Source organism: Dendropsophus ebraccatus, chromosome 3 (genome assembly GCF_027789765.1).
Source record: "Dendropsophus ebraccatus isolate aDenEbr1 chromosome 3, aDenEbr1.pat, whole genome shotgun sequence".
Classification (NCBI taxonomy): domain Eukaryota; kingdom Metazoa; phylum Chordata; class Amphibia; order Anura; family Hylidae; genus Dendropsophus; species Dendropsophus ebraccatus.
This window is the reverse complement of record NC_091456.1, coordinates 197,795,356-197,808,774: the sequence shown is the minus strand read 5'-3', so window position 1 is coordinate 197,808,774 and position 13,419 is coordinate 197,795,356. Positions and strand designations below refer to the sequence as shown.

The window sequence follows — 13,419 nt, the reverse complement described above, 5'->3', positions numbered from 1 at the left end:
TCTGTGGGGGCGGTCACTAACTGGTGTCTTCCTCTGATTGGCTCGGGCAGATGTTGGTTCAGGTTAGGCCTCTGCGGGGACGGTCACTGACTGGTGTCTTGTTCTGATTGGCTCGGGTAGATGTTGGTTCAGGTTAGGCCTCTGCGGGGACGGTCACTGACTGGTGTCTTGTTCTGATTGGCTCGGGTAGATGTTGGTTCAGGTTAGGCCTCTGCAGGGACGGTCACTGACTGGTGTCTTGTTCTGATTGGCTCCGGTAGATGTTGGTTCAGGTTAGGCCTCTACGGGGGCGGTCACTGACCGGTGTCTTCCTCTGTTTGGCTCAGATAGATGTTGGTTTAGGTTAGGCCTCTGCAGGGACGGTCACTGACTGGTGTCTTCCTCTGATTGGCTCAGGTAGATGTTGGTTCAGGTTAGGCCTCTGCGGGGACGGTCACTGACTGGTGTCTTGTTCTGATTGGCTCGGGCAGATGTTGGTTCAGGTTAGGCCTCTGTGGGGATGGTCACTGACTGGTGGCTTCCTCTGATTGGCTCGGGCTGATGTTGGTTCAGGTTAGGCCTCTGCAGGGGCGGTCACTGACTGGTGGCTTCCTCTCATTGGCTCGGACTGGTGTTGGTTCAGGTTAGGCCTCTGCAGGGGCGGTCACTGACTGGTGTCTTCCTCTGATTGGCTCGGGCTGATGTTGGTTCAGGTTAGGCCTCTGTAGGAGCGGTCACTGACTGGTGTCTTCCTCTGATTGGCTCGGGCTGATGTTGGTTCAGGTTAGGCCTCTGTAGGAGCGGTCACTGACCGGTGTCTTGTTCTGATTGGCTCGGGCTGATGTTGGTTCAGGTTAGGCCTCTGTAGGAGCGGTCACTGACCGGTGTCTTGTTCTGATTGGCTCGGGCTGATGTTGGTTCAGGTTAGGCCTCTGTAGGAGCGGTCACTGACTGGTGGCTTCCTCTGATTGGCTCGGGCTGATGTTGGTTCAGGTTAGGCCTCTGTAGGAGCGGTCACTGACTGGTGGCTTCCTCTGATTGGCTCGGGCTGATGTTGGTTCAGGTTAGGCCTCTGTAGGAGCGGTCACTGACCGGTGTCTTGTTCTGATTGGCTCGGGCTGATGTTGGTTCAGGTAACAGCAGTAAAGGGACCTAAAGAGCGATATTCATCCTCCTGGAAGGGAAGGGTTAACTGGTCAATATAAAGGGAACTGGGCCGTGAAGACGCCAATATGCAGGATTTTCACAAGCAAATTAGATTTTTAACCCTGTTATGGCCGGATTATCCACCTCAAGTGCTTAAAAAATACTGATGTAAAGGGGCGGGGCCTGTGAGATGTAGCAGAGCTCGTACTGTGATACACACGTTACAGCTATCCAGACCCACAGCCCATAGTGAATGCCATCACGTCACTGCAGATGGGCACAGTGCGGCACAGGGGGTCCGCCAGTCCCCAACATAAGGCAACAGCAGGGGGGTCCCTGTTCAGGAGCCTTACTTACATTGTGTCAGTAACAGTAACAGGACAGTCATCCATAGCTGACAGGACAGCAGATGATCAGCCGCCATGGCTGCTTCCCGGGCCTTTCCTGTTACCTCCTCCTCTTCCTGCTGGCCGGGGGCACAGCTATGGACTGGGGTTCCATCACCCAAGTAACTTTTGTTCACAGTATCCAGTATCTGTGATGTGCCCCCCCCCCAGACCCCTAGGACACATCGCAAGACTATGGGGTCCATGTACTGGGGGACACATCACAGGACTGTGGTGTCCATGTACTGGGGGACACATCAGAGGGCTATGGGGTCCATGTACTGGGGGACACATCACAGGACTGTGGTGTCCATGTACTGGGGGACACACCACAGGGCTATGGGGTCCTTGTACTAGGGGACACATCAGAGGGCTATGGGGTCCATGTACTGGGGGACACATCAGAGGGCTATGGGGTCCATGTAATGGGGGACACATCAGAGGGCTATGGGGTCCTTGTACTAGGGGACACATCACAGGGCTATGGGGTCCATGTACTGGGGGACACATCAGAGGGCTATGGGGTCCATGTACTGGGGGACACATCAGAGGGCTATGGGGTCCATGTAATGGGGGACACATAAGAGGGATATGGGGTCCATGTAATGGGGGACACATAAGAGGGATATGGGGTCCATGTAATGGGGACACATCAGAGGGCTATGGAGCCTGGGCCTGGTGGGACACATCAGAGAGCTATGGGGTCCATGTACTGGGGGACACATCACAGGGCTATGGGGTCCATGTACTGGGGACACATCACAGGGCTGTGGGGTCTGGCCCACCATGGGTCAGAGCCAGGATCTTATTTACTGTTTCAGTTACTCTGAGCACTTTAAGAGAATTTTTCTTATTCTTGATGACCCTTTAAGTGCTGCCCCAGACACAGGTCCCTGGGTGCCTGGTGGTGCCCTGGGTTTAAGAGATATATATATATATATTATAATCAATTTTATGCCTAAATGATGTCTATTAGCACCCTGATCATCCTGGGATGCTGCTGCCACCTGCTGCACACTGCTGGTATTACAACCACAGGAATAAAACTTTAGTATTTGTCCTAGTGTTCCTGTCTGGGCTGTGGGGGTCTCCTCCTGTCTGGGCTGTGAGGGTCTCCTCCTGTCTGGGCTGTGGGGGTCTCCTCTTGGCCTTTGCCCTCATGTTCCTGTCTGGGCTGTGGGGGTCTCCTCCTGTCTGGGCTGTGGGGGTCTCCTCCTGGCCTTTGCCCTGATGTTCCTGTCTGGGCTGTGGGGGTCTCCTCCTGTCTGGGCTGTGGGGGTCTCCTCCTGTCTGGGCTGTGGGGGTCTCCTCCTCTCTGGGCTGTGAGGGTCTCCTCCTGTCTGGGCTGTGGGGGTCTCCTCCTCTCTGGGCTGTGAGGGTCTCCTCCTGTCTGGGCTGTGAGGGTCTCCTCCTGCCTGGGCTGTGAGGGTCTCCTCCTGTCTGGGCTGTGGGGGTCTCCTCCTGTCTGGGCTGTGAGGGTCTCCTCCTGCCTGGGCTGTGAGGGTCTCCTCCTGCCTGGGCTGTGAGGGTCTCCTCCTGTCTGGGCTGTGAGGGTCTCCTCCTGCCTGGGCTGTGAGGGTCTCCTCCTGTCTGGGCTGTGGGGGTCTCCTCCTGTCTGGGCTGTGGGGGTCTCCTCCTGGCCTTTGCCCTGATGTTCCTGTCTGGGCTGTGGGGGTCTCCTCCTGTCTGGGCTGTGGGGGTCTCCTCCTCTCTGGGCTGTGAGGGTCTCCTCCTGTCTGGGCTGTGGGGGTCTCCTCCTCTCTGGGCTGTGAGGGTCTCCTCCTGTCTGGGCTGTGGGGGTCTCCTCCTGCCTGGGCTGTGAGGGTCTCCTCCTGTCTGGGCTGTGGGGGTCTCCTCCTGTCTGGGCTGTGAGGGTCTCCTCCTGTCTGGGCTGTGAGGGTCTCCTCCTGCCTGGGCTGTGAGGGTCTCCTCCTGTCTGGGCTGTGGGGGTCTCCTCCTCTCTGGGCTGTGAGGGTCTCCTCCTGTCTGGGCTGTGAGGGTCTCCTCCTGCCTGGGCTGTGAGGGTCTCCTCCTGTCTGGGCTGTGGGGGTCTCCTCCTGTCTGGGCTGTGGGGGTCTTCTCCTGTCTGGGCTGTGGGGGTCTCCTCCTGGCCTTTGCCCTGATGTTCCTGTCTGAGCTGTGGGGGTCTCCTCTTGTCTGGGCTGTGGGGGTCTCCTCCTGGCCTCCCCATGTAGGTGTCATGTGTGGGATCCTGGTATCTTTCTGCCATCATCATCAGAGCAGCAATGAGGGGAGATTGATCCCGGCTGTAATTGGGTCTCATCTCGCTGCTCATCACTGTCACTATAAATCCCAGCAGGTATTACAGAGTAACATGGGGGGCAGCAAGGCCGGGGGTCTGTCACATGAATTATGAGGTCTCAGATCCCGGCCTCAGAGGTGGACAGACCCCAGGAGATCAGCGCCATTATATGTGTCAGGATGGAAGAAAGATTGGATTCTATAAAGAACTGATCCGTGTAAAGTGCTAATCCGAAAGAAAGACAATGAGCTGCTGTATCTAAGCCTGTCATGTGTGATACTGCCTGCTGAGCATGTACCCATCCCTGCAGATACAGAAGGTAATGTTACTGATGAAGGGGCTGCGGGTAACACCCAACGTATCCTCAGCACCACCGAGTGCGGCCAACAATCATCCAATGTGCATTACCCTAACAGTAAGAGGTATAACCATCTCCTGATACCTGGTGGTCAGTGGTATAACCATCTCCTGATCCCTGGTGGTCAGTGGTATAACCATCTCCTGATCCCTGGTGGTCAGTGGTATAACCATCCCCTGATCCCTGGTGGTTAGTGGTATAACCATCTCCTGATCCCTGGTGGTCAGTGGTATAACCATCCCCTGATCCCTGGTGGTTAGTGGTATAACCATCTCCTGATCCCTGGTGGTTAGTGGTATAACCATCCCCTGATCCCTGGTGGTCAGTAACCATCTCCTGATCCCTGGTGGTCAGTGGTATAACCATCTCCTAATCCCTGGTGATACGCGGTATAACCATCTCCTGATCCCTGGTGGTCAGTGGTATAACCATCTCCTAATCCCTGGTGATACGCGGTATAACCATCTCCTGATCCCTGGTGGTCAGTGGTATAACCATCTCCTAATCCCTGGAGATACGCGGTATAACCATCTCCTGATCCCTGGTGGTTAGTAGTACAGCCATCTCCTGAGCCCTGATCTTCCACCTTCTGCCTTCACATGGCCATATGTGTCTCTGTAATGGGCGGCCTATGGATGATGCTCAGTGTGCCATCTGCAATCATGGACCACACAGTTCAGAAGTGTATGGGGTATGAAGCCTATGGGGTATGAGGTCTATGGGGTATGAGGTCTATGGGGTATAAGGTCTATGGGGTATGAGGTCTATGGGGTATAAGGTCTATGGGATATGAAGTCTCCGGGGTATAAAACCTATGGTGTATGAAGCCTATGGGGTATAAGGTCTATGGGGTATGAGGTCTCGGGGTAAGAAGCCTATAGGGTATGAGGTCTATGGGGTATGAAGCCTATGGGGTATGAAGCCTATGGGGTATGAGGTCTATGGGGTATGAAGCCTATGGGGTATGAAGCCTATGGGTATGAAGCCTATGGGGTATGAAGTCTATGGGGTATGAGGTCTATAGGGTATGAAGCCTATGGGGTATGAAGCCTATGGGGTATGAGGTCTATGAAGCCTATGGGGTATGAGGTCTATGGGGTATGAAGCCTATGGGGTATGAGGTCTATGGGGTATGAAGCCTATGGGGTATGAAGCCTATGGGTATGAAGCCTATGGGGTATGAAGTCTATGGGGTATGAGGTCTATAGGGTATGAAGCCTATGGGGTATGAAGCCTATGGGGTATGAGGTCTATGAAGCCTATGGGGTATGAGGTCTATGGGGTATGAAGCCTATGGGGTATGAGGTCTATGGGATATGAAGTCTATGGGGTATGAAGCCTATGGGGTATGAAGCCTATGGGGTATGAGGTCTATGGGGTATGAAGCCTTTGGGGTATGAGGCCTATGGGGTATGAAGCCTATGGGGTATGAAGCCTATGGGGTATGAAGCCTATGGGGTATGACGCCTATGGGGTATGAGGTCTATGGGGTGTTAAGGTTAAATTTATATGTTGACCTCTCTCTATGGAGAGAAGCCAAAAACCCAGGTAAAGGATGGTTCTTTAATTATATCTAGAGTTGGAATCCTGCAGTATTACCAGCTCGTTACTTATACGTCATGGACACAGATAAGACAATGTATCATGATTATAAGCCTGGAGAAAATGGCCCAGGTTTTATTATGGTCATCACATTTTATAGACAGATAAAATATAGGGTGGTAACAAATGCTAATAAGACATAGATGAGGCGGTGCTAGTGATTTAGATATTCAGTCATGCGCAATGGCATCTATATTAGTATTCATTATTATTATTCAAAAAGGTTAGAACAATACATTCTCTGCAATGATACTTTCACATTATTCCCACTGTCGCAGACAGGCAACTTTCCTCTGAGAACGGCCTTGGACGCTGATAAACATGTCTCTGAGGGAAATAGTTCTTGAGACAAAACATTCTTTCTAGTGTCATATCAGAAGTTTTCCAAGGTAAGAAATGGTCCAACTATAAGTTAACCCTATCAGGGACTCTCTAATGTGCTGGAGCTTCTGAGCAAGAGGCCTATATATATGTGTATTCATATAGGTACGGTGCAGGTAGGTAAAATCGTATCGCTGGCCTTATCATTCCCCCATTTGACATCCGTGGAGCATGGATATGGTTCATCACTGGTGGTTGGGTCGTAGCTGGAGGTTTTAAGGACTCTACCCTCAGTCGCAGGTTGATCAAGGGACCACAGGTGAAAACATCCTCCAAGTACTAGTACAGCATCCAACCTCCAGAAATGTCCAGGCGGCACAGATTCAAGAGAACCGATAAGAGAAAGAAAGCATAGTAACGTTAGTCTCTTATATGAGAGTGAAGCTTCTTCCTGTTTGTCGAGGTTTTATACGAGAGAAAATACACATGAACACTTTTACTGAAAAACAGATCAGTATTATGCATAAGACCACTTGGAAGAGACCCTGAAGGACTCCCATTAGTTTATGGGCATCACCATAGGATAGACAAAAATAGTACCATACGTTTTATTGAAAGTTATAGATGGCGGAACAAACTTACAGCAGATGTGGTAGTAAGATCTGCAATAACCGAAAGAAAATACTAAACAATGGGTGAGTCTGTATAGTATACATCAATATACAGCTTAGTTACAACAAAACAAATAAAAGCTTATTATCAATACCCAAACTAATATATGTATATGACAAATACCTCTCCGGATTTTTATCAAAATAACCAAACCTTATTGTCTTATCACTCCTGTCCCTAAGATTTGTCCCTAATCTTGACTACAGATGTAGCCCCCTTCTCTAGGTCCCTTTACCGTAGGACTGCTTTAAAGGTAAGACAATCCTCCGTCCCGAACCTAACTAGTCTCCTGTCACTCCTACGTCTCCCTGTGACACTGAGTGATCAGACAATAAGTTCTTCACTGTATATAACAGATGTGACTCTATCACAAGGACTCTACCACTTTGGTATCATGTGGGTATTGGAAAGTCACAAAAACTAACTTTAAAAAGTTTCTGAAAATAAAAAGTTTAGATGTGAACAAATCTTATCTCATGGCAAAAGCAAAAATAAAAAGTTGATTGATACATAAACCAAAAACAGCATAACAGGTAAATGCAATAAAATCTCCACAATGTGACCTACTATGTAACCACTAGATTCACTTATAATAACCAATTAGTGAATTCACAATCTTCAGTACCGGATTCTCAAAATTTCCACTTCTTTTTAGTCTTTTTACTTCATTTTGTACCTAGAAAACGTCTTTATGATTAGATCACACAGGACTAATGACTGGTCGCATGGTCACATCTCTTCCTGTACATAATCATATAGTATTATACATACACCAATAATATGAAGTAACTGGGCGCTTAATACCGATATAATATTTGGATCCTACTGAATTGTCTCTTGTCTCACTGAGATCATCATATATTACACATAAAATAACCACCATAGAAATAAAAGCAAAGTGTAAACCATACATCACCTAAAGTTTCAAAGCCTTTTTATGAGAATAATATATATCATATGATCCTTTTTGTAGTAGTAGCATTGGTATGGATCCTTTATCCTTAAACCCATCTTTTGACTGACAGGCCTCTTTACAGACACTTGGACTCTTGGCCTCAGTTATAAAGCTTCTTTTAAGGCCACTCGTATCACCTCAGACATTGGCTTTGTCGTCTCCCATAGTTTTGGCTTGACCTGTAAAGAAGACACCAATACAGACAAGGACATACCTATATGGACCACCTGTGGCAGGTGGATGACGTCCACTTACATTCCCTGAAACAGGCAGGAAGATGACAGACTATGCAGACAGGCACTTTACGGTGTTACTTACAGTAGGTTATGACAGGTGTAGATAATACAGCCGTACACAACCCTCTCTGCTATATTTGTTGTCCCCTGGGCCGCCCAATGTGAGGATACTACACCACATTACACATGGCTTCCTTCTGCTGGTTTTGTCAGATAACTTACAGTGGGATACAAGGCAGGCGGCAAACACAGTTACTTACTGTCTGACTGCCATCTTTACCCAGTACCTCTTCTCCATCCGCTGGTCTCACAGCTTGTTGCTGATTGTCTCTGGAAAAGACTTAAAAACAAACAGATCCACATCTCCTCCTCCACCTGTACACTATGTGCGGTTACCTCAGGAAGAGACTGGAAACATCTCCCCATTCCCTTGTACGCTTTGTACACTGTTACCTTGGGAAGAGCACAGAAACCACCGCATCACCAGCTTCATCCATCACCATTTAGGCTTCAGGGTTTGTCTGCGTGAACGTTGCTTCAGCCGCTCTATGGCAGCTTTTCTTCTTCTTTGAACAGTTTTTTTGAACGCTTCTTTGAAGTGTTTTTGGTAAGCCCAGGGACCAAACAAATCTCTAATTTGCCAATTAACCCATAATAGTTGGCTTCATATAGACATCTGCACAGTTACCTTCAACCATCCTACATGTCTCAGTGATTGTCCTCACCTCCAGCTTATAGCAGGAGCGGTTTCTGCAGTGGAACGTCACTCTGCATGGCGGTCACCATATATCCTTGCGTCTTGTGTCATCCATCTTTGAAAAGTCTGAGATAATCTACAATGAAAACTTTTAAACTTTCATTAATATTTGGGCTTTCAATTACATTTTCATCTTTCACAATTTAAAATATCAAACACAATAAGTAACAAAAACATCCTTATTCAAAAATAAAAATTTGTACGGTGTTTAAAATGTTTTTTTTTTTTTTTTTTGTTTTTTTTTTAAACATCAAAATGGGCTACTCCCATTTCCATTCACCTCTATCCCCTCCCCCATTTGAATCTACATCAAGAGGCAACAGAGATGCTGGATTCAATGCACTTAGCACAAGATATATATATATTGGGGGGGCATAAGGAGTGCAGACTGGAGCCATGGACATGGGTTTGGTTTTTACTAGGGATAAAAGTACATATATATTCATGAGCTAAGTTTGCTATAATCATCACAAAACTGTTACCCCTAAAAATAACAAATAAAAATAATTAAACATTGTACACTCGTCCTATATTAACCTTCTTTTGATAAAAAAATTTAATAAAACACACCTTAAAGATGAAATGTAAAACATACGGTATATAGAATAATTCTTTTTGTCAGAACCTTCAGCTTAATTTGTACCATCATTAGCTGAAATGAATCCATTCCTCTAGTAAGCGTCTCTTATCAGTAAGTAGAACGCTCTGTACCTCACTTCTAACCTTGAGCAGTGAGCAGTAAAATCATAGATACAAGAGTTAAAACTTCTTTTTTTTTTTTCTAACATCCTTGAAGTTACAGAAGATATCAGCGCTGTGCTCTTATGCACCAGACTGTAACCTTGGACAGTGGCACACATACTTATAACTTAGTAGGAAAAAAAACAATTTGCGTAGAACTTATTAGGATAGTTGTGTACACATATGTACACATATATATATATATAAACACTTGTTAAATAAAGTTACATAGAAATATATATATTTTACTGTAGTAAACTACTTCTTCTTTGAAATATCATACGTTGGGGACACACACTTAAAGAAAATCTGCTTACAATATATATTGGGATACATATATATACTTTTTAAATAAATGTGTAAGTTACAGTAATAAGTTACTACAGACTCCTTATACCATTGGGTTCTTAATAAGTGCACAAAATTCTGCGTTTGATCTTTACCAATTATCACTTTTCTCTTGACATTCCTAATAAAACGTACTTTTTCTCTCTGACTCCTACTGACACTTCCGTATAACAATCTTATACACTAATAGGTCTAATAGACCCAGCTCCTTCAAACAGTCTCATTGCTTTTCCCTCCAACAAACCTTTGTCTAACTTTCTTCACCATCAGGTAATAATATTCATTAATAAATGTGCAAAACAGTTGTTAGACTCTATCGGAAAGTCCTGTGCCCGCCCCCTCAGTGACACTAAGCAGTATGGGCGGAGGACAGAAATGCCAGGAGTTAAAATGGCCACCGGACTAGATAACCGGATATAAGGGTGTTGGCTTAGGGCATGGTTTTGAGACGTCACAATTATAATACAGACGTGGATGATATGTGGGAGTGGTTGGCTTTCCGTCGCCATCTTTGAGGGCTGATTACAGAAAAGTGGCGTACACAAATAAGCAAATGTTCCACGGTCGGGACAACAGAAAATGATCAACATTTTGTAACATGTAACATACTTCTAAAGGGGAACACCAGCTTAGTAAGACTGGCTGAAATACAGTATAATGTAGGAGAGTACATTACATTACACTAACAGCTCTGATTCTTTTTTTTTTTTTTTCCTAATGCTGCTTGCATGTGATCTGCAGCCCTCAGAGCTGGTTGATGGCCTTGTACAAAACATAACAAATAACACACATTATGTACTTTGTATGCTGCTTCACTACGCAGCATTAATTAACCTCTTCAGCTCTCTCAGTACTGTATCTAGCAATGAGCTAGACTGTTCTCCTTGTCTGAGTACGTGGCTTTGTACTCAGACACTTACATGGCAATATACACTATTTGAGGTTAGGCTGCCACCTCCAAAAAGGCATTGGTCTTACTATCAGGTCAGGGGCACTTTAAATCAAAGTAACTACTTCAACAGCCGACCAAGGGGAAGATTCCTGCAGAACAAAGGGTCTATATGCCACCATTGGACGTAGGTTGGCTTTTCGCAGGATCTGGGGTTTGTATACAGATATAAACTGGGTACAATGGTGTAACATAATGATGTGGCTTAGGTCTGCCACACACACTACAATATTCTGTCTTATCTAGATATTGTTGGTCACCGGCACATGTCCACCCAGCTGGACCTGTGCTTCCCACCCATTATCCTGAATGTTTTCCTTCTGTCTGACCCTCTGGCTCTCATCTATCTACTCCACACCCTCCCCTCTTAGAACTCTAATCCTTGATTCCCCCTTAGGGATAATACTTCGATTAACCCCCAAGGTTCCTGGAAATTCCAAGGACCCATTTGCCCTGCATGTTACATGTAGGTCTGGTTACCTACCCACAAGGCAAAAATAAGTGTGCACAGGAGTGTAAGGGGTTTCCCAGGTGTTGGTCAGAGAGCCAGAGGTTGGTGGGGCTAAGGCATGTATCTGCCTTCATATCAAACCTCCTAAAGATCTGTTCTAGATCTTGCACTGCATCTTCTCATGCCCATCGCTAACTATATCTTCCTTAGCTTCACATCAGCTTCACATAAACTTCTTGTGGAGACTGGGGATCCCTTCTTTTAGTGAATAACTGTCTCATCCTTGCTCAGCTAATCCCTAGGTAGCGTATTGGGGAACGAAACCTAAACCTTAGGTTTTAACAAGCACAGCCGCTATAGGCCCAGCCGTCACAGTGACACACTATGGCGACGCACTACAGCAACCTTGCTATAGGCCCAGCCGTCACAGTGACACACTATGGCGACGCACTACAGCAACCTACTGTCCCTCGTTGCTAATTCCTCCTAGGGGGCAAGGGGGTAAGTCACAGATCTTCTGACCTGCTCTCTACCACAGTACAAGCACAAATAATGGGATCAATACAAGTATTGTTCCCGCTGCTCGAGACAGATATCACTTATCAGGAACCCGTTCACTCCAAAAGTTATATGCCTACTGTCTGTGACCTCGCAGCTGTTCTCGATGCCATGCTGTATTACAAGGGTTAAGCATTAATCACAGCCTCCCCGTAAGGACGCAGAAGTGATCATGTTCGGCAATCCCTTTCCTTAATTCAGCATAAATACAGCAACAGCTTATCTCAATCACACAACAGTTTGCGACGGCAATGCAGCACTTTAACCTTGTCCTATCCTGGGTTACAGAGTTCTTTGTCTAACAAATAGACTCAGCTTTACAAACATATATAGAGAACACAGGTGTGACGGGAATCTGATTAGATCCGTTCCCCTGAGGCGCAGATAGTACGTAAGAAAGGAAAGTCTTTCTTACCTGGCCAGTTATATCTGCGCGTCCGATGACGGATAAATCACCACATCCCGTCAGTCTGCGTTCTAGTTTGCAAGCGGCTGAGTCCCTGTTCGGGCGCCAAATGTTAAGGTTAAATTTATATGTTGACCTCTCTCTATGGAGAGAAGCCAAAAACCCAGGTAAAGGATGGTTCTTTAATTATATCTAGAGTTGGAATCCTGCAGTATTACCAGCTCGTTACTTATACGTCATGGACACAGATAAGACAATGTATCATGATTATAAGCCTGGAGAAAATGGCCCAGGTTTTATTATGGTCATCACATTTTATAGACAGATAAAATATAGGGTGGTAACAAATGCTAATAAGACATAGATGAGGCGGTGCTAGTGATTTAGATATTCAGTCATGCGCAATGGCATCTATATTAGTATTCATTATTATTATTCAAAAAGGTTAGAACAATACATTCTCTGCAATGATACTTTCACATTATTCCCACTGTAACAGACAGGCAACTTTCCTCTGAGAACGGCCTTGGACGCTGATAAACATGTCTCTGAGGGAAATAGTTCTTGAGACAAAACATTCTTTCTAGTGTCATATCAGAAGTTTTCCAAGGTAAGAAATGGTCCAACTATAAGTTAACCCTATCAGGGACTCTCTAATGTGCTGGAGCTTCTGAGCAAGAGGCCTATATATATGTGTATTCATATAGGTACGGTGCAGGTAGGTAAAATCGTATCGCTGGCCTTATCAGGGGTATGAAGCCTATGGGGTATGAGGTCTATGGGGTATGAAGCCTATGGGGTATGAGGTCTATGGGGTATGAAGTCTATGGGGTATGAAGCCTATGGGGTATGAAGCCTAAGGGGTATGAAGCCTATGGGGTATGAAGCCTATGGGGTATGAAGCCTATGGGGTATGAAGCCTATGGGGTATGGCATCCATGGTTGTAGTCCATAGTCTGTCTCCCACCAAGTCGATAATTGTGGTCTGTAAAGGAGGCCGATATCTATGACAATCACAACGGGATAGTTCTACATAACAGAAAGTAGAGGCCGCTGCAGTCACGGCCTCCATTCTCGGAGACTGAATATATTATAAAGACGTTCTCCAGGAGACAACGTGCCGGATGATACCAGGAAGAGTTTATTAGAGAATAAAGTATAAGAGCGGGGACCTGGGTGTAGCCCAAGATGAAGCCGTCACTTTTGTGTCCTTTCACCAACAATCTATTAATCACTATGATTTACCCCGTTGTCTCAGCACCCCCCCCCCCCCCCCCACCGGGGTACAGGC

At 46.4% G+C, this 13,419-nt stretch overlaps 1 protein-coding gene and 1 long non-coding RNA gene across 2 annotated transcripts; both read right to left on the bottom strand.

The window, feature by feature from the left end:
- Positions 1–2,571: 2,571 nt before the first annotated feature.
- On the bottom strand, positions 2,572–3,807 carry LOC138786686 (basic salivary proline-rich protein 1-like). Its single transcript, XM_069963666.1, has one exon. The coding sequence runs from the start codon at positions 3,805–3,807 to the stop codon at positions 2,572–2,574; it is 1,236 nt and encodes a 411-aa protein (XP_069819767.1).
- Positions 3,808–5,776: 1,969 nt separating this feature from the next.
- LOC138786361 (uncharacterized) lies at positions 5,777–12,871 on the bottom strand. The gene is made up of 2 exons (XR_011362214.1): positions 11,625–12,871; positions 5,777–11,569 (listed from the first exon to the last, which is right to left on the bottom strand). It is a non-coding gene; the product is annotated as an uncharacterized lncRNA (long non-coding RNA).
- Between the last annotated feature and the right edge of the window lie 548 nt (positions 12,872–13,419).

Coding starts and splice junctions, on each gene's coding strand:
- LOC138786686 (XM_069963666.1), bottom strand. CDS start 3,807: ATGAGCAGCGAGATGAGACCCAATTACAGCCGGGATCAATCTCCCCTC.